The sequence below is a fragment of the Onychostruthus taczanowskii genome, unplaced genomic scaffold, assembly GCF_017590055.1.
Source record: "Onychostruthus taczanowskii isolate IOZ18803 unplaced genomic scaffold, ASM1759005v1 scaffold25, whole genome shotgun sequence".
Taxonomy (NCBI): Eukaryota; Metazoa; Chordata; class Aves; order Passeriformes; family Passeridae; genus Onychostruthus; species Onychostruthus taczanowskii.
The window spans coordinates 8,679,792-8,704,372 of NW_024499796.1; the positions used below are offsets into that span (position 1 = coordinate 8,679,792).

The 24,581-nt window shown below is 43.4% G+C and overlaps 1 protein-coding gene across 2 annotated transcripts; it reads left to right on the forward strand.

The window, feature by feature from the left end:
* The first annotated feature begins 217 nt into the window (after positions 1 to 217).
* On the forward strand, positions 218 to 23,763 carry CCDC187 (coiled-coil domain containing 187). 2 transcript variants are annotated; one of them, XM_041406940.1, is made up of 18 exons: positions 218 to 347; positions 785 to 884; positions 5,646 to 5,839; positions 11,528 to 11,625; positions 11,973 to 12,083; positions 12,370 to 12,482; positions 12,961 to 13,094; positions 13,578 to 13,702; positions 13,825 to 14,012; positions 15,083 to 15,170; positions 15,900 to 16,114; positions 17,258 to 17,441; positions 17,628 to 17,790; positions 18,508 to 20,837; positions 21,191 to 21,532; positions 21,873 to 22,016; positions 22,437 to 22,562; positions 22,847 to 23,763. In XM_041406940.1, exons 1-18 carry the CDS (start codon positions 233 to 235, stop codon positions 23,030 to 23,032), a joined length of 4,956 nt encoding a protein of 1,651 aa, XP_041262874.1. In that variant the 5' UTR covers positions 218 to 232; the 3' UTR covers positions 23,033 to 23,763. The 2 variants fall into 2 exon arrangements, with proteins under 2 accessions (XP_041262874.1, XP_041262876.1); XM_041406942.1 differs by lacking the exons at positions 17,628 to 17,790; positions 21,191 to 21,532; positions 21,873 to 22,016; positions 22,437 to 22,562; positions 22,847 to 23,763 and having other exon boundaries at positions 13,575 to 13,702; positions 18,508 to 18,708.
* Positions 23,764 to 24,581: the final 818 nt, after the last annotated feature.

Genomic DNA, 24,581 nt, shown 5'->3' on the forward strand with positions numbered 1-24,581 from the left:
TGACAAACAGACAACAGAGACAGCTCTGGGTCTGTACAGTGATCCTCCTTGTGCCCCAGAACCTGAGACTTCCAGGGATAGGCAAGAGAGGACAATGACTGCACAAATGCCTCGGGACACCACGGATCCTGAAGTGCTTGGTGTGCCATCCCATAGGGAATGCCATGGGCTGGGCAGGATTGGCCTGCTGGGCAGCACTGAGGGGGCAGCAGCCCTGGGCACACAGAGGGAAATGCCATCTCCTCTGCCTGGTGGGAATGCTGAGAGGGAACAATTGCTCTGGATCGCTCATAGTGCAGGACAGAGTCACCTCAGCTCTGCAGGAGAGCTGAGCAACACCTTGCAAGGTAAATCCTTTCCACATGACACAACAGGGATGCTCAGGTGCCACTGCCCAGGTCTTTCAAAGCTACAAGCAGGGGTTAAGCTTCATCTCCCCTTGGCTATTTATTAGAAATGTTGTGCCTTGGAAAATCCCTGAGCAGTGGCTCTCCTAGGTTTTACTTTCCTCCCTTCTCCTTACACCTCTGAAACTACATCTCATAATTTTATCTGTGGCTTTGCCACCAATTTTGGACATGTCACTTTCTGGTGCCTAGGCTTTCCCAGAAGTAAGAGAATTATAAACCTAAGCCCATGTAGTTAAAAAACCTGTGGATAAGAAGAGATGTATTGAAATGAAGTGCTCACACATAAGTAGGCAGTGAATAGATGCCAAAGCTTGGGCCATTTCATTTCTATGAAGAGCATATTTATTAAATGTCTTAATTTGTCTTTTTAAAAGGTTTCCCTGTGAATAAGGGCTCCAAGGTGGACATAAGTCTATGGCATGAAAAGCCAATAACCAGCCCAGCCTCTCCAGCTCACAGATTCCTCACTAGAAGGTAAACAAAGCCGCATATTTTATTCTCTGCTTAATGTGCCTTGCATGTATCTAAAATAAGGAGCATCAATTCAGCATGGAGCCAGACTCAGGACAGTGGGTCTTCTAGACTTCACTTTCCTCTCATTGCATCTGTCAAATGACATTTCCTAATTTTATCTGTGGCTTCACCACTGATTTTGGACACATCACTTCCCCTTCTGCTGCCTAGGCTTTCCCAGAAGTAAGAAAGGAAATATAAACCCGACTGTATGTAGTTGGAAGTCTGGGGATAACAAAGCTGGATGTATTATCCTCTGCAGAATGGGACACACAGACTTAAAATAAATAGCAGGGATGGTGAGTTCCCGGGGCTGGTGGATTCCTGGGATCAGCAGATTCCTGGGAGCGGTCAGTGGATCCCGGGTTCAGTGGGTTCCTTGGGAGTAGTGAATCCCAGAGAGCAGTGGGTCCCTCGGGAGCAGTGGATCCACGGGAGAGGTTGATGGATCCCTGGGTCCGATGGGTTCCTGGAAGTGGTGGATCCCTGGGCTTGCTGGATCTCCCAGGAGTGCTGGATCCCTGGCTCTGGTCGGTGGACCCTGGCTCCAGTGGGTCCCAGCTCTGGTCAGTGGATCCTGTCTCCAGTCAGTGGATCCTGGGTCCAATCGGTGGATCCTGGCTCCAGTCGGTGGATCCCGGGCGGCTCCGGTGGATCCCGGGTGGCTCCGATCGGTGGATCCCGGGTGGCTCCGGTGGATCCCGGGTGGCTCCGGTCGGTGGATCCCGGGTGGCTCCGGTGGATCCCGGGCCCGGTGGATCCCGGCCGCGCTGCCATGACGCTCTCCCGCCACCGGAGGGCGCCGCAGCCGCGGGCGCGGAGCAGGACGGAGCGAGCCCCTGGGTAAAGCTGCCCGGCCTCCTTTCGGGCGGAGATTAATTTAAAAAATTAATTTCTAGTGATTGTGTTCACTCGCTTTGCTGCAAAAGTGGGTGAAAGATTCCCACCAGTGCAGCTCTGTAGGTTGTGTGTGTGAGGAGCAGCACCTGCTCACACACAGCACCTTTCCTCGCACAGAACTCGTGTGATTATTGTGGAAAATTGGTTTGGTAGCAGGAAGTGTAGAAAAAAGGATTACATTAATGTAGGTTGTTGTCAGCCTACGTTAATTAAATATTTAATGTAGACAGCAATCTTTGAATTTGGCCTGTCTTAGAGAGCAAACTGCCCCATTGGGTCCTCTCTGGTGACAGGGGACACCATGGAGGGACAGTCATTAACTGCAGGTCAGAGCGTGTCCCTGCCTGGCCACAGAGAGGGACAAAGCCAGAGTTGCCACAGAGGCCACACGACTCTGCAGGGAAGAGAATAAATCCCCTGAGCCCTGGAAGATTAAATATGACCTGGACATGCATAACCAAAGAAAGGACATATGTGCAGCAAACTGGCCACCGCGTCCCCAGTGTCCCATTCAGAGACAAGGACAAGGAGTTGGTGCTGTGGGATCCTGCCCAGGCAGGAATGGCCTGGATCTGCTCCACGGGCACTCTGATGGTGCCTGGGAACGAGCTGGCTGGGCCAAACTACCTGCAGCTAAAGTTCTTTAGTGGGAAAAATAGTGTTTTTTCTCTTTTTAATTGAAGGTAGGATATTAGGCCCAGCATTCTTTTCAAGAATATTGTTCACAGCTTTACAGTGCAAAGTAACCAGGAGGAAAATGAAAACTGGGGCGATAAGTCCAGACAGATGAGTTTACCAAAGTTATGAGGAGTAATTACTGGAATTACCAAGAGTTAAACCCCTGTTCTTTGTGCACAACCACTACACTCACAAAGGTTGGGCTGATCTCTGCTCCGAGAGATCTGTTGCAAGGATTATGGAGCTGTTCTGTCACAGAGGGTGGCAAATGTATAAAACATGAGCAGTGGGCACTCCAAGTGTGCAGTGGAGAGTCAGAGCTGTGTCTGCACTGCACCTTGGGGAGCACAGCCCAGCAGCTGTGGGCTCCATCACTCTTGTGCTGACAGCACCCAGACTCACAGCAATGGTGGTAGGTGCAGGATCCCCTGGGTCCAACGGGAACAGCCCCCAGCTGTAAGGGACAAGCATCAAACCAAGGAGAAATAAGACAGATTGCAGTGATCTGCTGAACAATGCAATTACTGAGAAAGCAAAGCAGCCAGAGTCAAAAAGTCCTCAGAGCATCACCGAAAAAAACGCCAATAAAACCTCTCAGACAATAAATCACAACCCTCTTGCAAGTGATGCTTCAAAAGATGAGGAGAGCTACTTGCAGATAAAATATCGCTGTATTTAGAGATTAGAAGTGGAAAGTGTGGCTGTATTGTGAATGATTCCAGACTCATCTCCTGGACTGAGGGCTCCCTGTATTGCAGCAGCAGTGACAGTGAGGGGACAATCTAAGGGAAAGAGCACCCCATGCCTAGCCCTTCCATAGCTACTGGTAAAGTACATCATCAGCACAAAGGCTCAGAGTAGAAGCCAGTCTTTTTTCCTCAGCTTTTATTTGTATATAACCTAAAGTCTGATTTAGCACCTCTCCTGAAGTCTGCACACTCAGAGGAAACAAAAGTGGATGAGTTCTTTGGCACACAGAGTGAGGCTCCCATGATTAAATTATTCCTAAAGTTGATCTGGTATCAACTGATTCACTACAGATCAAATCAGACAGAAAGCCACCAGATAAAGGAGCTCTAAGGAGGTGACTGAGGAACTTTGCAGGGCCATAATTTCTCCTTCTCCAGGAACATTTGCACTTTGAGTGCATGAACTCTCTGTGGGGAGTGTCAGCAGGCAGTGAAGGGAGCCTGTCTCTTAACTTGCACACAAACTTCACAGGCTGTGCTAATAGGAGGGGTCCATGCTGTGTTCTTGGCCTTGTAAACCTGTTTCTACAGAGCTCTCATTGATGTAGCTAGAGCTGGGGTAGAAAATGTGCTGGTAAAAGCAGCTGAGTCGGATCTGTGCTCAGACTTCCACTGCTAAGGAGCTAGGAGTCCACATTTGGATACAACAGCCCAAGCTCTGGCTCTCCAATAGCTCATCTGAACAAAGCCACCTGTTAAAACTGACTGTGTGCTGGCCTCATTCACAAATACAAAGCATCCAGCACTCCAAACCCAGCGCTCTTGAGCATGACCTTCTCCATAGCCAGTTTCAACAGCACAGTTTGCTGTTTACATGTTTAATTATAGCTGAAAACAGCAGCTCGTGTTCATGCAGAAATCCTGCAGGTGCCTGTTTCCATAAGCAATGTTCCCATTTCATGCCCGGCTGCTCCCCCGTCCGCAGGGGCGGCGGGCGGAGGTTTGGAGGTTTGTTGCTGATGCAAATGACTCACTGATGGGAATTCTCCAAACTGCCAGAAAATGTGTGGGCAATTCCATCTTATTTTGTTTCAGTTGCCTCTATAAGTGGTTACACTCTCGAGAGTCAAAAACATCATCAGGTTTTTGCTGTAAGTTCAGATTTGAAAGTGCTCTGGGTGGCTCCAGGGACTGGGACAGAGGGTGGTGGCTGGAGAGTCACCTGTTGGATCTGCCTCCTCCCGTGGACTCAGCAATGCTTTCTCTTCAGTGCAAACCCAAAGAGCCTCATCTGGGAGTTTTGGTGGTTTATGCAGAGCTGGCTGTGTCTGGAGGGCAGGTGTTGCTGACCCCTCCTGTGGAAACCCAGTGTTTTCTGTAGAATCTGCATTAATTTCTACTGATGCCCTTCCCAGGACACAAACCTTGGCATCAGTCTCCCCAAGCAGAGAAGGCATTTCCCAAAAGCCAAAGAGAACAGTGCCTAAAAAACCATCACAACACAATTGCAGAGACAAAACTCAGCACAGTTAACCAATGAATATTAGAACTATTTTGTAAGAAATCTCTGTTTCCTCTGTTCTTTCTCTCTCATGCACCTTTGCTCCCACTTTCTGAAGACTACATCCAAGACGCGTTAGTGGAAGCTGTTCTAATCGTTTTAGCAGTTTCTGGGTCATGAAAAACAAAGAAAAGCTTATTAACGAGAAAAATGAAACAAGATTTCCCTAAGCTGATTGCTGATAAAAAAAATTCCACGTTCATTTTTCTGTATAAAAAAGAAAACATCTGTCACCATTTCAGTGTCTCAGTGTCCCTGCGTGTGGTTCAGCTGAGGCTTGATCAATAAATGCCCATTTTCACACCTTCTTTCTTAATCTTTTTAGTTAAGCTCAGATAGTTGCAGACCAAAACAAAGTAAAATCAGCTAGCTGAGGTCTTCATCTGAGGGACTTGGTGCTGACAATGTTTTGAAATATTAAAGTATATGTATCACTCCCAGATCTTAGTTGGGCCACAGCCATGCTCAGCACAAGTCCCAGAAACACTAGAACAGAGTTCAGGACTTTGTGTTTCTAAACAGATTTCTTTGCCAAGGTTCAGTGCTGGATTGTGCAACCAAGTCCCAACAATGGCACGGATTGTACAATGCAGCCCCCATAAATTAAGCTTCCGCATTGCAAGGTTGTTGTTTGTGTTTGCCACCAGGTTGAAAAATACCCAGCAGTAATCAGAGTAGGTAAAAATGAGTGTTGTTAGCTTTCCTGACAGCATCAAGGTACAAGACAGAAGATTTTGTTCATTGCCAGGTATGACTTCTCAGGGAGCCTTTTGTTTCCATTTGACAAAATGTAATAGTTCTGTTTAAATGAAATAATCTTTTTTTTTAAGGTTCAAAAGATTGCTTTATACACATCTCAAAACCTTAGTAATTGTTGTTGTTACCTTGACACAGCCCGCAGGGAGAGCTCACAGCACGGAGGGATCAATGTGGATGTGAGACTGCTTTGAAAGTTCAGAACCAAGAGGAAATGGCCAGCCTATCTCCTGGAGAGAGCCTGAGGATCTGGGACAGCCTGAGGATCTGGGACAGCCTGAGCTTCCAGCCCTCTGCCACTCTGAGCACTGGCAGCTTTCAGCAGGATTTGGGTAAGGTGACATCTCCCAGAGGGTCACTCGGTGCCCTCCCAAAATATTTCTTGTGCTGTGGCAATAGAATGAACAGTCCCTCATTGCAACAGAATTCTTAATGATGGTTCTGGCTAGGGCTGAAAAATCTTCTGGGGTGAGGGGGAATTTCAAATAGATAGTTCTCTTCCAGAATTCAAAGGTGAAAAAGGAGTGCTTGAAAAGTTGTGCTCTCAACATTCATGCACAATCTAAGAGATTATATGGAGTTATTATTAAAATTGCATAAAATGCAGAAGCTCTTTGCCTTTTCCATGCTGTGCTGTCACAGGTGTGAATTCAGCTCACTGTGACAGTTACAGGTGGAGCAAACCCCATTTAGCTCAGAGACATTTCCAGCACCTCACAGCTTCATCTGAAGGTCTCTGGGAGCCTTACAATTAACTCTTCATAATTACCCCATCCCAGCAGTGTGGGATATTGTCCTGCTTGGACAGCAACAGACATCAAGGCACACCACATGGGCAGGGTGCAGGGAGAATGGAGGGATGTGCTGCAGGGTGCTCGGGGCTGGCCAGCGGTGCAGGGCATGGCCATGTCTGCCAGGGGCAGAGGTTTGCACGGAAACAAGAGAAAGTTTGTGGCTGAAAGGGTTAAAAGCCGACCAGTAGCGTGCAGACCTCTCTGTCTGAAGAGATCTCTGCCTGCTCCCACCAAACAGGAGCAGATGGTGCATTGTTTTAAGGGCTTTTCCGAGACAAAAGAACAAGATCAGATAACCTTTCCTCAAAGAGGGTACTTACAAAAAGCCTTTGCTCTTATTAAGGATTCTTCATTGTTTTCCTCACAACATTTTATACATCATATTGGATTTTGGGGTGGTGGAGAAGCCAGCATTGTTTACTGTGCTTCTCCCTCCCCCCCCAGGGACCAGGAGGGCATCTTAGACGATATGGCAGCAAGGCCGTTGTCTGAAGTGTTTTATCCTAAGCAAAAGACAACCTATTTATTTACTATTAATAACTGAGGGCCCTAATTCTGCAAGGCCCAGCCACCCACTATTCACCACAGGAATAGGAGCTGCTGCCTCGTGTCTGTGCCAGGAGAAACCTCTCCCTTCCCCGAGCATTTGCAGGAGCTGCCAGGCCAAGGCTGCCCTGGGAAGCAGCGCTCCCACCGTGGCCACGCTGCTGCACAGGAGGCACAGAACTGTCGTGCTCAGCACAAAGTGGGTTTGAAATATGGGTCACAAGTGGCTCTGTCACCACCCAGAGCAGGGACAGGGCGTTCAGACTGAGGCTGCATTGTCTGCTCAAGGCATCACCCAGCAGTTGGCTCTGTCCTTTCATGGGACACAGGAGTCACCGTGCGCACGCAACATAATGAGGTGTAATTCTGCAACTGCTGCCAAATGTACATATTTACCTTTCAGAGGGATGCACATATTTACCTTTCAGAGGGACATACTGCCAGTATCCAACCCCCTTTCAGAGGGACTGGCCATCACTGCTGTGCCAAAGAAAGATTTTCTGTAGTAAACACACTTGGCAAAATAACAAATTTCATTTCAAACATCTTAAAGCAGAGAGAAGATATTCACAAAATATTTGCTTACTGCCTGGGGTAAGACAGTGAACTTGTCCTGAATTGTTGAATTTTCTTTTTAAACGCAGCCAGTATAAAACCTAGAATTGCAAATCCTGTAAGCTCATGCTGTGGTGAGCAAAAATTGTCTCCACAGGTAGTGTTGGGAAGTATTTCACTTACATGAATTTCTCATCAGTTTAGGCACAAAACTTGCTATAAGCCGTAAGCTGATAAGGAAGGACTTTGCATATTACACTACTTTGTAAAAATCTTTCTGTCATTCCTGCCAAGCCACCAGGGCTGTCCCACAGGGAGCTGAGGAGATGAGCTGTACTCTCCTTGCTACTCCAGCATGTCCTCTGAATACAGCTCACAGTATCCAAATTTCTGTATTTCTATTAAATAAGAGAACTGTATGATTTTTTAAAACCCCAACATTTTGCCTTCCTGCAGTCTAGAGAATGGCCATTGAAATGAATTGGACTGAATGAGCCAGAAATCTCATTTCATCAGACCAGACTTTTTGTTTCCTTTTTTTTTTTTTTTTTTTTTTTTTTTTTTTATATTTGAGAAATATCAACACTTAAGCTGAAACTAATTGTTTAAAAAGTATTTTCTAAATGTTGAAGCTTAATCATGGCTAATGCTTTAAAATAATTTGCATTAGGAAAGCAAATGGAATGTTTTCCATTGTTCTTGAAATGCAGAATTTTAACCTGAACTACAAGGAAAATGTATTTATATGTATCATCTTTCCCCTAAACTGCTGATTGACATATTTTCTTGTGTCACTAGAGGGAGCTGCCTTCTTGCTTCTAGAAGAGGGAGAAATTATTAAATTAGTGGAATAAGCACAGAAATGTATCAGCATGGCTTCAGCTAATTGTGCTCTGATGGAGAGTGTTGAGCTGAGGCAGCTCTTCGTGTTCCCTCCCAGATCCTGGCTGTATTTTGTAATTCCCACAGCTCCAGTGAGCTCCAGCCCTGCCTTCAGCACCTCTGGAGTTGCCTGCAATGATGTTGTCACTGACTGAGAGAGTTTAGAATAACTGATGAGGAACAGAAGGACCATTCCACGGAAATTCAGGATTCTGGTTAGGTCCAGGTTCAGGCCCAGCTCTGTTGCTATCCTGAGCCAAGAGCTGCCCTGCAGCTCCATGTGACAAGGGGCAGCAGCAGGGTGAGACACTGCCATGTGCTGCAACATCTGGCTGGGAGCTGAACTCAGGCCAGCCCTCCACACCAGAGGATTTAGACATAAATACAAAATATGCAGAGCACAGGAGCAGCACAGGCCACATTAATCCCCTTGTTTGGTAAGCAGCCACTCCTCAGTGCCAAGCAGGATACCAGACGTGTTTAGAGAGGAGAGAAGGACCTGATCCAGCAGCTGTGGAAATACAGATTCTCCAAGGTACTCCAGAGAGCAGCTCAGCCCATGGATTTCCTGAGGGACCAGGCAGAGCCTTCACACTGAGAGTCTCTTGCTGGGGGATTGCTCGTGGCTCCCAGGTCTTGTGAAGGGCCAAACTGCCCTTTGTGATCAGAAGTTACCAAACCTCTTTTCTTCCTCTCATTTTACCTGTCATCACTGCAGGTCCTTTCCTGCACAGAGGGTGCTGAAGTCTGGGTGGGTTTTCACCTTACTTGAAGAGCACCCTGAAATAATAAAGCAATTGAGCTAACATGGTAATTTTGGAGAGGGGAAGGACTGCCCAGATGGGGGCTAATGGGGAAATTCCTTCTGGATCTGCTGCTGCACTCCACAGCAGCATTTCAGGACACTTTACACCCCATATTCCTACACCTCCAGGCAATAATGCAGACAAAGTCGTGCTTACAGTTAAAGTTGCAACTATGTCTTTTTATAATAACTGGGTTGGTCTGATTGCTGACATGGGCAGAAAGAGAAAAAGCTGTCCTTGAGTAAAGCAGCAGTAAATGCTTCTGCCTTGCTTCAAGTGATTAGAAAAATGAGACTTTTAGCCTGGCTTTTTTAATTATATGTCAGGGAGATTCTACAGGGCTTTGCTGAGATTCTGCAGGTGCAGCGGAAAGTGATTTAATAAATAGCATTTTTTTTCACAAGGCTGAGTGTATGCACATTGAAGCTATCTGGGTAGGCAGTAAATGCCATTCATCATCACCTAAAAGGACGTGAAGTTTAGCCAGATGGTATTTTCTTTAATGCAGGATGTTGCAACACAAGAAATGCATCTGGAAATAGCCACAATTAGGAAAATTACATTCAAAAGAAGGGAAAAGAGATCAGAGCAAACTTTTTAATCACTTTGAGGTCAATATCAGTGGTTGGGCTTTAGTCAGAATAACAAGAGCATTGTTCAGTGTGAAGCACAAATTGAAAATATTTGTCAGGTTTTAAATTATATCCTAATAGATAATCATATTTCTGACTGGCACAGATATTAACATTAAAAGCTACTCAGACAACTTAGCATCAATAAATATAGCTTGCAACTTTTTTTGTAGAATGACCTTATTTGTTACTATTGAAGGAGCTTTTGAAAGTGCTGCTGTGGACCAACTGAAGAGTTGTTCACTTGTCTTTTTTTCTATTTCATTGCTTAAAACCACTAATAAAACTTTCCTGTACAAAACCCAGCTTTTTCATCCACTCCATTTTCCTAAATAGTCTGTGGACCCACTGAAGAATTGTTCACCTGTCTTTTTTTTCTATTTCATTGCTTAAAACCACTAATAAAACTTTCCTGTACAAAACCCAGCTTTTTCATCCACTCCATTTTCCTAAATAGGTCATTGCACAAAATCACCTCTAGTCAACTATCAGCATTAAGGAGTCTGACTCAGTCCTCAAAATTAGAAAGACTGGCTAAAATGAAAATTCTTTCTGAAATGATGAACTCTTAATTTGGCACGTCTAGATAATTTAGTATGATTTTGCCTTTCCAAACCACCCTCCAAAACCAGGAGAGGCCCATTCCCAAAAGAAAGGATGAGATTTCCATCCAGTCTGTTGACTCTGAAAAGGAAGGCGTTAAGTGAAGCCTTGTACAGTACCACTGTAGGAGGAAAGTGAAATCTGCAATCAAGGTGTTTATAAAGACAGAGCAGCATTCTAATAGAAAATCTGCACCAGGCTCAAAGATTTAATATTTTATTTCACTCACACCCACATAAACACAAAACCCATCCTGGCATGCAAACAAGCCCACATCTCTGCTCCTTCTGTGTTACAGACCCTTCAGTCTGTAAAACAAACAAAAACTCTGCAGGCTTATCCTGCACCATGGGGTGATTTGGATTCAGGTGACCTGGCTAGAGACAGAGATTTTATCTCAAGTTTCCAAATCAAACCTATTTCTATTTATGACCCTCACTTCCATTCTTTTATGACTCTGGTTGCTGTGACAGTAGCACAGCACAGAATAAACACACAACCTGTTTGCATAAGCTGAGCAATTCAATTGAGAAGCTCAAGCAGCCAAGAACATTTCACTGGTAAACATAATATCAGCTGCATTGTCACACACAGGCAGGGGAGGTGCAGTAAGGAAGTAGCAGTGAAAAAGGTGAACCTGGAGCAAGAGGGGAAACTTCCCACTTCAAAAAGAAAGATTTTTTCCAGGGGTTTGTGTCCGTCTGTGATGAGAGAGGAAGCAGCCTACATCCCAATGCAGATGGAGGGGACATGCAGGATGCTCCTCAAGTTCCCAGAAAAGTGACCTTTTTTCACTTGGGAAACCTTGTCACAATGTTGGGAATTTTTTCTTTTGTACCCAGTGGCTGTGATCCTGTTGGTGCAGCAAAGGAGCAGTGGGATCAAGAGTGACAATAACCCACACTCTGAAATTCAGGCTTAGAACAGGAATTGTTCCTCATTCCTCTCTCCTTAAGTCCTGACAGTTCCAAATACTTGCAGGACTTTGTGCTGACCCATTTCTTGACAGGATGTAGGTACTGACATTTTCCTCCTCCAGTTATGGTGGAAGAGGTAAATGTATGCAGAGAAGTTATTTCAGTAATAAAGGCAGATGTCAGATGTAGGAGGCTTCCAAAAATAGGCCCAGGGAGGATTCAAAGGAAAATGCAGTTGGAACAATGTATACATTCCCCTTGTGATGATCCCCTAAACTTCTGCAGGTGAGGGAGATTTTGGCAGCACAGAGCTGGAGGACAAACACAGGAGACACCTGGACATTTTGAGGCAAACCTCCTTACTGCTGGCTCACAAAATGAAGGTCAGTGGGAAAGCTGTGTAATGAGAAAAGGGAATTCCAGTTCTGCTGTCCCAGGGAAAAAGTGCTCCCTATCCCCAGATTCAGGTGTGCTTAGGCCATAATCAGTTGGCATCATCTGCTCTGAGTCAGGTTTATAAACCCTAAGGTGAGGTGCCAGCCCTCATCTGCTGTTTGGAGACATCAGTGTAGCTCCTGTGGGTAAGAGGATGTTGCTGTACTTGCCCAGGGCAGCAGGATGTGACAGGAGCTGGCTGTGCAGCTCCTGTCCTGCCCTTTGCCCCCCAGCTCTCAGGTGTTGTGTCACCTGGTTGGAGATACCATTTATAATGTGTCACTTCCTAACACAGCTCCAGCAGCAGCAGCAGAAACATCGGCTTTTGGTGCTGAGGGAGAAGGCAAAGCAAGAGGTTGAGGAAAGCCACAGGTTTTTGAGGGGCCTGCTGCACCTCAGTTCTGGGGTAAGTTATCATTTCAGATCCTGGCTTAACACCTCTAGCCCCAACTCTCATGAGAGCAGTTCCAAACACACAGCAATTTGTGAGCTGCTGTAGCACCTTAGTCTCACATGCCCACAGAGCTTTCTCCCAGCCCATTAGTGAATCAACTCTTTAGGAATTGTTGGCATGGGAAAAGCATTGTCTACAACCAGAGGCTTTCCAAAGAAGATGAGGAAAAAAGGTTTAAATGTTTTGCTTTTCAAATAATTCAGATCATTGAGACATGTGACAATTTGTGTGTGTGCAGGAGAGCAGGAATTCCAAAGGCAGTGATCCTGCTGTGACAAGACCTTACCACACAGGGCAGACACAGAGAGGACACTGGCAGGGAGGTGACCTTGCTGCTGGCAGCTACAGGAGGTAGGATACAGTGAGGCACTCCAAGGATTTGTGGTTTGGCTATATTACTATTTTGGGGCACTAAAGTAATTGCTCTATAGTCTTTTTAACTCGATTTGTGCTCATACTACAGTATTAACACCTTTCCAATGTTGTGGGAGTTCTTGCACTTTTAGAAAAGTAGAAACCCCTCTGAAACTTGTGTGAAAAGTACAATTTTCTTCATTTTGCTTTACTGTCATACCCTTGATATAAATTAGAATATTGTATGTGCATTTTTAAAGTGGCATAAAGACTTGAGAATTGCTTCCAGGGTCTTATGGATGCAATTACCAGAAAGGCAACTTTGCACAGGCAAAACTTTCAGTATCACATAAAAATAAGCAGCATTCTGGTTTGAAAAGATTCAATCTCCATGGAGGACTTGGCTGTGAAAGTAAGGAATTGAAATAATATTTCTGACTGCAGTAAGAAAATATTTCCTTTTTCTTACCTTCAGTAATCAAGAGATGGGTTCACTGAGACACTCTGCATTGAAGATAGAAAGAGATCCCAATCCAGTGGATCCCAAAATATTGGGAGAAAGAAAACCTTTAGGAGGAGGAGGTTCATACTGCCTAGTGCTTCAAGGAGGTGAACGAGACATTAAAGGATTTAGTGGTATTGGGAAAATGCCCCATTCAGCCTGGCCTGGAACACAGTTTTCTAACTAATTTTGAAAGCTTTGACCTGAATATTTATATTCATTATGCATATTTAAACTATGGCCACATTCCTTTGTACTCCTGGCCCTGCTAAGACAATCTTGTTGGGAGCTGAGAGTTATTTACCCTATTGATGGGCCCCTTTTTAAATTTTTACCTGTTTGTCCTGATTTTACTTGTAAGGGAGGTTGATGTCCATACCTTGCTCCTGGAAGTGAACAGCTGAGGGATGACTCCTCCAGCTCCTGCTGAGGGCAGTGCACGGGCTCGGCTGACAAATATTTGCCAAAGGCACCTTGAGTTCAGAAACAGATGTTGACTTGTACTGTGGGAGTTGGTTTTTGTGTCTTTTCCTTTCAGTTATTTTATTTTTGGCGACATTAACTCTTTGCCTTGGGATCTCTGCCAGCAGATCACAGGCAGTCACAGCACAGCCATCACATCTCGAATGTGCTGTCACCTTGGGTGAATCTGTCCCATGGGGAGATGTGGGACAGCTCTGAGGACAGCAGTGACCAGGCCAGCTCCAACAGCCAGGTAACACCAGCTCTTGAAACAGTCTGAGGAGCGTTTCTGTCTCTGGGTTGGTTTTTTTTTTGGTTTTAGTCCCTCTATCAAACTGTTCACCTGATGACGCCAATACTCTGCTCTGTCCCCAGTGGAGCGCAGCCATTCCACGCTTCGGAAGCTCCAGCAACTTCTGTGGTTCCAGCCTGGCTGTGGTGGAGCAGAGCCTGAGGGCAGAGGAGCTGTGGGCTCGGCAGCAGGCAGTGCTCCTGCGGCTCCGGAGAAAGGCTCTGCGGGAGAGGGCCAGGGCCGAGCTGGCCTGGCTGGGCCACCAGAGACGGTGAGGGCCACGGGGGCACCAGCGCTGGAGGCCTGCTAGGCCAGGACTGCTTTTCCTCCTTTCAGGGAAACACAGTAAATGTAAAATCTTCTTAGAAAGCAAGTAACAAGTAAAAAATTAGGAGAGGAAAGGAGCCTGCATGGTTTTAGTGTCTCCAGAGCAGATTTGAGCTTCTGTTGCAGCCTCCTCTGTGGTGGGTGATGCACCAACTGTGCTGAGGTGCCCTCAGGGATGGACGGTGAGGGCGTCCCTCAGCGCTAATGAGGATAAGGAGCCCTCGGGGCAGTGAGGGGCATTCCTCAGCACTGATGAGGATAAGGGGCTCTCAGGGAGAGTGAGGGGTGTCCCTCAGCACTGACCAGGGTGAGGAGCCCTTAGGGATGGACGGTGAGGGGTGTCCCTCAGCACTGACCAGGATGAGGAGCCCTCAGGGATGGATGGTGAAGGGTGTCCCTCAGCACTGATGAGGATGAGGAGCCCTCAGGGATGGACAGTGAAGGGTGTCCCTCAGCACTGACCAGGGTGAGGAGCCCTCAGGGATGGACAGTGAAGGGTGTCCCTCAGCACTGACCAGGGTGAGGAGCCCTCAGGGATGGATGTTGAAGGGTGTCCCTCGGCACTGATGAGGATGAGGAGCCCTCAGGGATGGACAGTGAGGGGTGTCCCTCAGCACTGACGAGGATGAGGAGCCCTCAGGGATGGACAGTGAAGGGTGTCCCTCAGCACTGACCAGGGTGAGGAGCCCTCAGGGATGGATGTTGAAGGGTGTCCCTCGGCACTGATGAGGATGAGGAGCCCTCAGGGATGGACAGTGAGGGGTGTCCCTCAGCACTGACCACACTGAGACACTGTGAGGAACCCCCCAGTGCTCAAGAGACTCCATTTGCTTCAGGAGAGGTCCAGGCACCACAGCCCCAGAGTGGTGAGATATTTTTCAAGTCCATTAGAGCTTTCTGCAGAGCCTTCCATACCTACATCTGCTTGGAGAGGAAGGAGCTTTGCTCCCATCCCATCCATAGATTCAAGGCATTTAATGATATGACTCTGATTCTCATCCTTGTGATCTCCAGTGTTCTGGAAAACCTGCAGGATAGTACAGGAGCCTCTGCCATGGCAGCAAAGCAGCACAAAATCCTGATGGAGCTGAAACTGGAGCAGGTAATGCTGCAGTGAGAGGAGCTGGCATTCATCTTATATCCACAGGGAGGTGTCTGGAGTTGCTGGAGCAAGTGGGCTTTGTGTTTAAAAAAAACTATTACTTTGCATCCATTATTCTGTGTGTTTCCTACATACCCACAGTGAGGTGGCTTTTGTGCCAAAGTCAGCAGTCTGTAAATCTTGGATAAAAGAAAACATCTTTTTTTTTTTTCCCCTCTTCTGCTACCTCACTGTTATTGTGGATTTTTCTATTTATGCCATAACAAACAGGTCATATAATGTAGGTTTCCACTGATTTATGCTTGTGATGTTGAAATATATTAAATTAATCTGACAGCTAATTTTATAGTCTCAGTTATTCCACTATGCTAGATTCATAATTACACTTGGTAGTGAGAAAATGTCTGTCCTGCTCATTTAAGTAAAGGAATTCCTAGTGCAAACCACAAGCACCCTGTAGTTTTGAATGATCTGAAGACAATTAATTTTTAAAGGTCTCACCACTTGACACCCCATCAAAACATCCCTTTACCTGTCACCAGTTTTCACAGGTGAAACCCCTGTTGAAAAATAAAACTGCAAATTTTTTATAAAAAAGGAAACTATTGAGTTTTCAGGGTATTTTGGGATTAATAGTTCCCTATATGAAGAGACATTATATATATTTTTAAGTATAGCTCTTCATTATCTTCACTCTATTATGCTCCTTTCTTTCTCTGCTTTGTTTAGGCAGAAATCCAGCACCTGAAAAACATCCACAGGGCAGCCCATCAAGAAAGGAAGCTTTTATTAAAGCAGCAGAGAGAAATCTTAATGATGCAGCATTCAACAGCACAACTCCAGGAAAAGCTGCACAGTTTGGCTGGGAAGCAGGAAGTTGTGAAGTCAGGGAGTAAAGACAATTGTGTCCAGCTAAAGCATAAAAAGAGCAAGAAATATGAGGGGTAAGTAAAACCTTTCTCAGTGATTGCTGAAGGTAAGATCAAATCCAGTGGAGAAAATGGAGACAGGTATGTCCTAGATAATTGTGTGAGCTTTAGATACTCCAAAGAGGGAGTGTATAATAATAAATTTTTCCAGCTTCTGTGTTCAAGCAGTTGATAAGTCAAGATCTCTGCTTATCATTCTGTCCCAAATGGTGAGTTCCTCAGGGCATCTTTAATGATGCCACACAACTGCTAATGATAGTTCATGCTTTCATGGTGGCTTTTAACTACAAACCCAAACACTTTGCAACTATATATTAATTAGGCTTCACAATACCCATATGGAATGAGTAGAAAAGTATTGATTTAATTGGGGAAATTCACTCCTTTGTCACCCTCTGGCTCTGAGCCTCTGTATCACTCAGCCCCTCAGAGCTGGTCTGCGCTTCACTAAGGATTTAACCAGAGAAGGATTTTGTAATACACAGGGCTAAATTTAGGCTTAAACTGAAGCACAGAGGTGTCATGTAAAATCCTACAGTGAGATATAATTCAGGAGTTTAGTCAGACTGAGAAATCCCCATCCTGCTGTTCCCTAGGAGCATCCCTGTCTGCTTCCTGCTGGGCTGGAGGAGCTGAGCAGTGTGAATGAGAACCCCACAGCATCCACACTGCTCCAAACAAAAATATAGTTTGCTTCAGGAAGAGAAAAAGCAGTTAAAGACATATATTTATCAATGTGAATTAAAACCCCCTTTCATTCAGTGTTACCCAGAGCTTTAGCAGGGTGGTGAGTCAGGTTTGTGCATTTACTTAAGTCCCCACAGGGGAAGGCTTTCAAATAAATCCCTGCATGGAACTGATCTATAATTCATGGTGTTATTGATTACAAGTCAGAGAAATCTTTAAAAGGTTTCTTGGCTGTGCTTTCACTTCTTATTACTGACAAGGCTGCTCGTAGGAGAACAGTGAATATTGGTGTCAGTCTGCAGCAGCCAGGGGCTGGTGGAATCAAATGCACCCAAATTCTGTCTGATTGTCCCTAGATCTCTGTCCTGTGTAGGAGGGCAGATAGTGATTATCCTATTTATCCCCCTGCATGGGTATGTTCATATTTTATACTGATCAGGAACAAAGCATTCCATGTCTAACTCTTTACAGCTTTTCTACTGAGAACAAGGAATCACTGGTACAACACCAGAAACAGGTGGAGGAGTTGCCAGGTTTGGAGCAGTCCCTTCATTCTCAGGATGATGTTTTCTTACCTCTGGAACCTACAAATTCAGCTGGAATGGAACCTATAGCCACACTCTTTACAAGAAAAGGCCAAAAGTGTGTATTTCTGGTAAGGACCACCTCTGGAATTCCATTAATGCCTAAAGAAAGGGTGTCCCAGATTATATTTCCCTTAAAATAGGATCAGCCCAAGACTCATTTGGCACTTAGGAACATGAGGTCAAAATAAGTGTGTTGGTTATATGCAATTTTTCCTTAAGACATTAACTCTGTCTCCTAAATGTTTACATTCTAGGAATCTGTGCTGGAGGACAAGGCACTTCTTTCAAAACCTGATTCTAAAGATAATGAAAATATTAATCCATGTGGCAGAAAGTACCCAGTGAAAGGCTTGGGAATGCTTCCTACTTGGTGTAACTTAAGCCTGGTTCAGGCAGAAAATACTCTTGAAGGAACAGGTCAATCATATTTAATGCTATTATGTCCAATCTGTTTCAACTACTTCAATCAAATTTTAATCCAGACAGAAAGAGAGACAATCTTCTCATTTATTACCAAAGTGTCTTGCTCACTATAGCCAATGTATAAATCACTGCTGGGCAAGATGGTGGGGATCTCTCTGAGGTTTATTAGGAGATATGATTATACTGCTTCCCCAGAACAAAATCATAACTTATTCTGATTGTGTCATTAACAATTTGCTCTCTTTTGATACAGTTTCTCAAGAATTTAAGGCTGTTCTTTTTAAAAGAACATAGATTGAAGATAGACTTGGACAGGACTTGCTGGAGTTATTTTTGTCTCCAGGTTTTATCCTCAGTTCATATTTCTTACTCTTAGTAGGACAGGTGAAAAATAAAACTGTCTGTTAATATATGAGTCAGTTACATAGTTCTGGGTATGCATAATTTCTGTAATATAAATATTTACATATTGTGGCAGTATTTCCTCTTTCTGGCCCTTTTCTAATGAACCATCTTTCTGCATATCATAGAATATCCTGATTTGGAAGGGACCCACAAGGATCATAAAGTCCAACTCCTAATTTACCCCTAGATATCATAGTGAGGAGCATGATAGATTTGAGTGTCCTAAGTGATCTATCAGCAAGCTCTTCTATAAAATATTTTTCTTTTAAATGCTGATTTAAAAAAAAAATCTTTTAAATGTTCCAGTTAAAGAAGTGGAAATGCCTGTTCCTTGTGAGATCCGTCAGGTGGATGCCAGTCAATGTTTGAAGCATTTGGACCATGTTTCTCATGAAGCTTCTGATGAACTAAATGTAAAAGCATTTTCTGAGGGATTAACTTCCACGGAATCATTGTCCAAGTCAAATAACTTCTTTTTGCAATGTAAAAGTGCTAAATCAGACTCTTCTCATTCAGAATTTCAAAAAGTGTCTGCAGTTTGGATCAGCTTCTCAAAAAGTTCCATTTCAGACCCAGAATTAGAGCTGAAACATGGAGATGACACAGATGTCAGTGTCCCAGAAGAGTTTGTCTGTGACAGCGGTGATGTGTTTGCCAATCTCTCAAAAGACATGCCAATAGCAATAAGCAATGGAAAGGAAACATCACCTAGTGGCAAACACAATGAACGTGAGCTGCCTGAAGATGACAGAGCTGAGACTTCATCTCTCTCCCAGAAATACTCTGGAGGTGTGTTGGATCATGGCTGTACTGATCACCTGCTTTCCTTCATCCCAGCAGACAAAGCACATGCCTCCAGAACCGAGTCAGCACATTCCTCCCAATCTGAAAACCCTTCTGAGGGAGTGGATGAGCCACACCTGGGTGCCTCACAAAGCTGCAGCAGAAACAAACCCTGTTCTCAGGAGATCCCAACACTGGGGAATGATGAAGCTGCCAGCCCTTCATGCACAGATGCAACCTCCAGTAGTGATAAGGGTCTCCCTCCAACTGACAAGGATACCTTGTCGGAAATGCTCTGTCCTGTGGGTGAAGTATTGTCCTCTGGAAGTGCTGACTTGCCATCTTCTAACAAAAAGGATTTGTCATTTCCAAGGGAAGATCTTCCTCCTCCCCCTTTAGGTGCAGATACAATGAAAAATGGTGATCCTGCCTCCACCACGGATGATTTCCCATCTCCACCGGAACAAATGACAGGCTCAGAGCCTAGTCAGGGCACGGATGAAGATATATCACTGGAAATGGATGCATTACCCCCATTACCTGATAACACCATGCCTGGAGAATTTCCCCTGCTCAGTACAGAGACAAGTGGTGCTTTTTCAACTCAGGATGATTGTCTCTCAGAACAATCTATTACAGCTCTTTCCAGCTGCTTATCAGAAAACCAGCAGGGAGAACAGAAGATGCCTTTGCAGCATTTGGAGTTTCTGACTGTGTCAGATACAGATTCTTCTGGTCCTGAATTTCCAATGAAACAATGCAAAATGTGTGAAAAGCCGCCCAGTGCTGAGGACAGTGATGACCCATTATCATCATTTGAAATTGGGGACAGAGTGTTGGTAAAGCAGAGCCAGCCTGGAACTCTGATGTTCAAAGGCCAGACTCATTTTGGCAGTGGTCACTGGGCCGGTGTTGCACTGGACAAAGCTGAAGGTGACAGTGCTGGAACTTATGAAGGGGTGAAGTATTTTGAGTGTGCTCAGCACTGTGGGGTCTTTGTCAGACCTGATGAGATTTCACACCTGTTTGGGGTTAACAAAAATAGTTCCAGTTCCATGGGGAATGAAGATTCTGACTCCTTCCATGATGATGATGACTCCCTCAAAGGAGACTGCAACTATTCTGAAGATGATGAGCAGAGAGTGGCGTGTGCAGAGGAGAAAGCAGAAGATACAAAAAGTGCAGGAGGTTCAGAAGTGAAAGAAAACCAGTCTGGATTACACAGTGCCTTGCTGTGTGGAAAAGGGCAAAAGTTTCCCCATTCCAAGCAGTGTAACTGTAATGAATTCCTCTGTCAAAAGAACTTAATGTGCTTGGGATCAGATAAAGAAAAAACAGAACTGGCACAAATAAAACAAACCATATTTGCAGATGCTCTTCCACAGAAAAGCAAGACAGATGAGGTAAACACAAGCAAAAATATTTGTTGCTTGGTAGAGGATCAGAAAAGAATTAAACTTGCTGATGATATTGCAAGTGAACTCAGTAAAAAACTTCTGTTTGACATTTTAATTGCATTTTCTGAAACAGCTCAACACAAATATAAAAGTGCCTTTGAAAAAGACATGATGAATTATGGCAAAGGCCTGAGGCAAGAAGACAATCAGAAACCATTTCCCCTCAAAGAAAATTCAGTTGCTGCCTTATCTGAGCCATCAGCAAAGGTTTCTGATGTTTTACTGGGTGATTTTGATATGCTTTGCATTCATGATTGTCACACAGTAACAGACAGAATTGTAACTAAATTTATAGATGATGCAGTTAAAGAATATAAGAAGATTAAAAGAAAACACAGATCAAAAGCAGACAAGATACTTCATTTATCTCCAGAGACTTCTCCAACCACTTTGCCTGTAAGTACAGTGAGAAAGTTTTTATTTCAAGTGCTGGGTCTATAGAGGCAAGAATTTTTGTGGCCCAGTTTTTCATCATCCATAGAAATTATATCAGTGTTAGGAAACAGATTGCTCACTTCATGTGACCCATTCCTTATTTAAGGAGTTATTCTGTGTCCATTGGATAGTACATGTATGGTCCAAACAAAGAAAATGGGAGTTCTTTATTGGAATTTTTAATAATACATCAGTAAGCCTTTCTTTGAGCCCATGAATAAAATGGTTTTAAGTATAATCTTGACCAGTTGCTAATAATCTCAATACCTCTGAAAAGATGGAATATATCTGTCTTTTCTTTTTCTCTCTTGAAGCTCCTTTTAAAAATCCTTGATGCTGGTGTTTTTGGAAGCTCTGAAGATTTTGATCAGCCTAATTCTGACCAAAACATGCTGGTGAGACAGACACAAAAGCAACACTTGTATAAATTAGACCAATGGCACTCAGCTCCTTGGAAGAAAACTGTGGAAGTTCCTCTTGTGATACCACACAACAGTTCGTATGTTAAAAATTTGTCTGCATATGCTGTGGAAGAATTATGGACCCCAGAGAACATAAAATCAAATTTCAGGAACATCAGTGTGCCAAAGTACTTGGAATGTAGTGATCTCCCAGGGAATGATTTGGAAGCAGAAAGCAAGAGGATGTATAATCAGGTATTTTTAAAGCACTAACTGTTAATTACCTTTTGTAGTGTTCTGGAGGCTGAATCATATTAGCTAATATTTAATGTTATTCCAGTTGTTAACACAAAATATAACTAAAGAGACACTGAAAGGTACTGCCAGGAGTCTTTTGCAATTTGCTGCAGAATAATTCCAGTATAATAAACGTCCTTGCAAAGATTCCAGAGTTTTGCTAGAGTTCCACCATAAGCCCTTGGACACCTGGCCCAGTGTCTGGTTTGGGTCTGCTCAGGGAAGGCCAAGTTCCATGGAAGGCTGGGGACTGGAATCCAGTTTTCCTGACTTCAGTGTCCTGCTGAGTTTGTTACAGGTTATATTTGATTTGAGCCATGAGTTGCTGCGTGCAGAATATCAAGTGTCTGCAAAGCCAAATATGTTCCCATGGATGGAAAAAGAAGTGGGATCTCCCTGTTCCAGGCATCTCTGCAGAAGGACAGATGTCAGTGATGTCAAGGTATGTTCTGGCAATGTAAAGTACAGGAATAAAAGTGAGAAGAGCAGAGATTGCAAAAAGAAATGTGAAATTTGGGAGGATTATGGTAATGTAACTGAGGTGATGGGAGAAGAAACAGCATCACCCTGAAATGTCTGAACAAATACAGACTGAGCTGATTCATTGAAATATTCCATATGTGTGGAGTTAAGCATGGGAATGGGCCTTTAAACTCTCCTAATTGTGACTGTTTTGTGTGTAATATTATGATTAGAATGTGTTGGTTGGCCAGTATTGATCAGCTACCTCTAGGTCAGTCCCCTGAGCTTTGGGATGTTTCTGGATTTAAAGCTGCATCTTCACACTGGCACCTGTCACTCATCTGGAACCGCACCAGAATTCTTATGAGGAGAGTTCTTTTCAGCCTTCTTTATTTTGTAGACGTTTGTTCAGGGTGAAATTATTAAAATAATGAACCTGGAAATGAATGACTTAGAAATGAAAAGAAAATACCTAAATATGACCAAGTATGGAAACTGTAAGAGAGACAGAGTGGACCTTATTCTGGTAAGCAGAATTTCCAATGGGGATTTGTTTATTTCCTCTAGATCCAAACTAGAAATTCTCATCCTTTTGTGAGAATCACATTTACTTAAATTAACATCAGAACTTCAAATTACTGCCTTTTTAAAGTTGAATTAATAATCCAGTATTTCCAGCTCTTGTGAGTGGTTTAAATTAAAAGAATTAATGATGCAGATGTAAAGCTGTTGGATTAGCTGCAGTGTCTCAGTACTTTTGTGAAGCTCTTCTTTTTTGAAGTAAAAATTTGTTTCCATGTTCTATTTTAGATCCAGGAGCTCCGCAAAGAAGAATCTCAGTGGACTTCCTATGGTGATGATGAATTAACAGTGAAGATGAGGATGACTGAAGCCATATTTGATAGCTTGATCCTTGATACAATCAGAGTTCTTAATAAGATTTATCTGAAAAAAGCCTGTTTGAAAGGTGACTGTGCACCATCTTTTTTCCTTTAATACACTTGGAACTGTTAAAAGGAGCCTGGAGATGGCTTCAGAGAGGTGGCACAGGGAATGGCAGGAGCTGGAGCCAGACAATCAGGTTAAATGTCTATAATTTTATGCAAATGAAGTAAATACTAATGTGATGCACTTTAAATTGGAGATTTTTCTATCAGCACCTTCAATTCCTAACTAGATGTGTGCCAGCACTTGGGTTATTTATCATGCAATTCACAGGAGTCCATTGAATTTTTTACAATATCCAAATGTGGGGTGCTGAGAATGTACTTTAACAGACAAAAGAGAAGAAATCAATATTCCTTTTGTATTGGCAAAGCTGGAAAAAATCAAGATTTTGACAAGGAAATAGAAGCATTTCTTCAGCATGGTAATTGTTCCCTATGCTAATTGCTGTGGTCCCACCTATTTTGTATTGAGAAAATCCAATTTTTGTTAGTTCTTTTTGAAATAAATACTGTGCAAATATTTCTTACTGGAATTCAGAAACTGTTCATTGTTGAATAATTGATTGTAAAGAGATCAGATTTTTTCCAATCCCATTCATTCAGAGTGTCTTCCAAATAAAATTAAAATCAGGATCAATAAAGATAAATTATAGATAAATTTAAGATTTAAAAATACAATACTTAAAATCTGCTTGGGGAATAGAAAGATATTTTATGTTTGTATTTTTAAATACTGTTGGCTTAACTGTTTTTTGTACTTGTTTTCTGAATAAAATATGATACAAATGGCTTGTTTTGTTTATTTTCACTGAAATCAGTTAGAATTACAGATTATCATCTCAGCAGTGAATGGGTGCATTTTTGCTTTGTTTTGCTGGGCACATTAAACCCTCCCCTGCTTGTTGCCATATGAACAGAAATAAAAAGGCAACTTCTGCCCCCAGCGCCTTAACTGGTGATCTTATCCTAGAAACTATTTTCATGTCTCTAGTGGTACATTTCCTTTTCTCTGACTTTATCCTCATTGATTAGTTAATCCACATAAGTTACTTGTTTTCTTGTTGTCAGTTTATAGCAGAATTTAACTCATTTTTTTTTCTTCTGGACTTGGAGTGTTGGATACAATATTTTGTTTATTTATTTTCACTGAAATCAGTTAGAATTACAGATTATCATCTCAGCAGTGAATGGGTGCATTTTTGCTTTGTTTTGCTGGGCACATTAAACCCTCCCCTGCTTGTTGCCATATGAACAGAAATAAAAAGGCAACTTCTGCCCCCAGCGCCTTAACTGGTGATCTTATCCTAGAAACTATTTTCATGTCTCTAGTGGTACATTTCCTTTTCTCTGACTTTATCCTCATTGATTAGTTAATCCACATAAGTTACTTGTTTTCTTGTTGTCAGTTTATAGCAGAATTTAACTCATTTTTTTTTCTTCTGGACTTGGAGTGTTGGATACAATGACAAATCTATAAATTGAAGCACTCTGAATCTTCAGTTTATTCTCACACTGGTTTTACAGCAGCAGGATCCCTGTGTTTGGAATGAAATATATTAAAAATATCACTTAGGTATGAATAAATAGCTGAAGGACTT

Bases quoted from the DNA above. Each gene is read 5' to 3' on its own strand.
- CCDC187 (XM_041406940.1), top strand. From the start codon at position 233: ATGCCATCTCCTCTGCCTGGTGGGAATGCTGAGAGGGAACAATTGCTC. The intron at 15,171-15,899 runs GTAATGCTGCAG...TGCTTTGTTTAG, and splicing joins TGGAGCTGAAACTGGAGCAG to GCAGAAATCCAGCACCTGAA. The intron at 17,442-17,627 runs GTAAGGACCACC...TTTACATTCTAG, and splicing joins GCCAAAAGTGTGTATTTCTG to GAATCTGTGCTGGAGGACAA.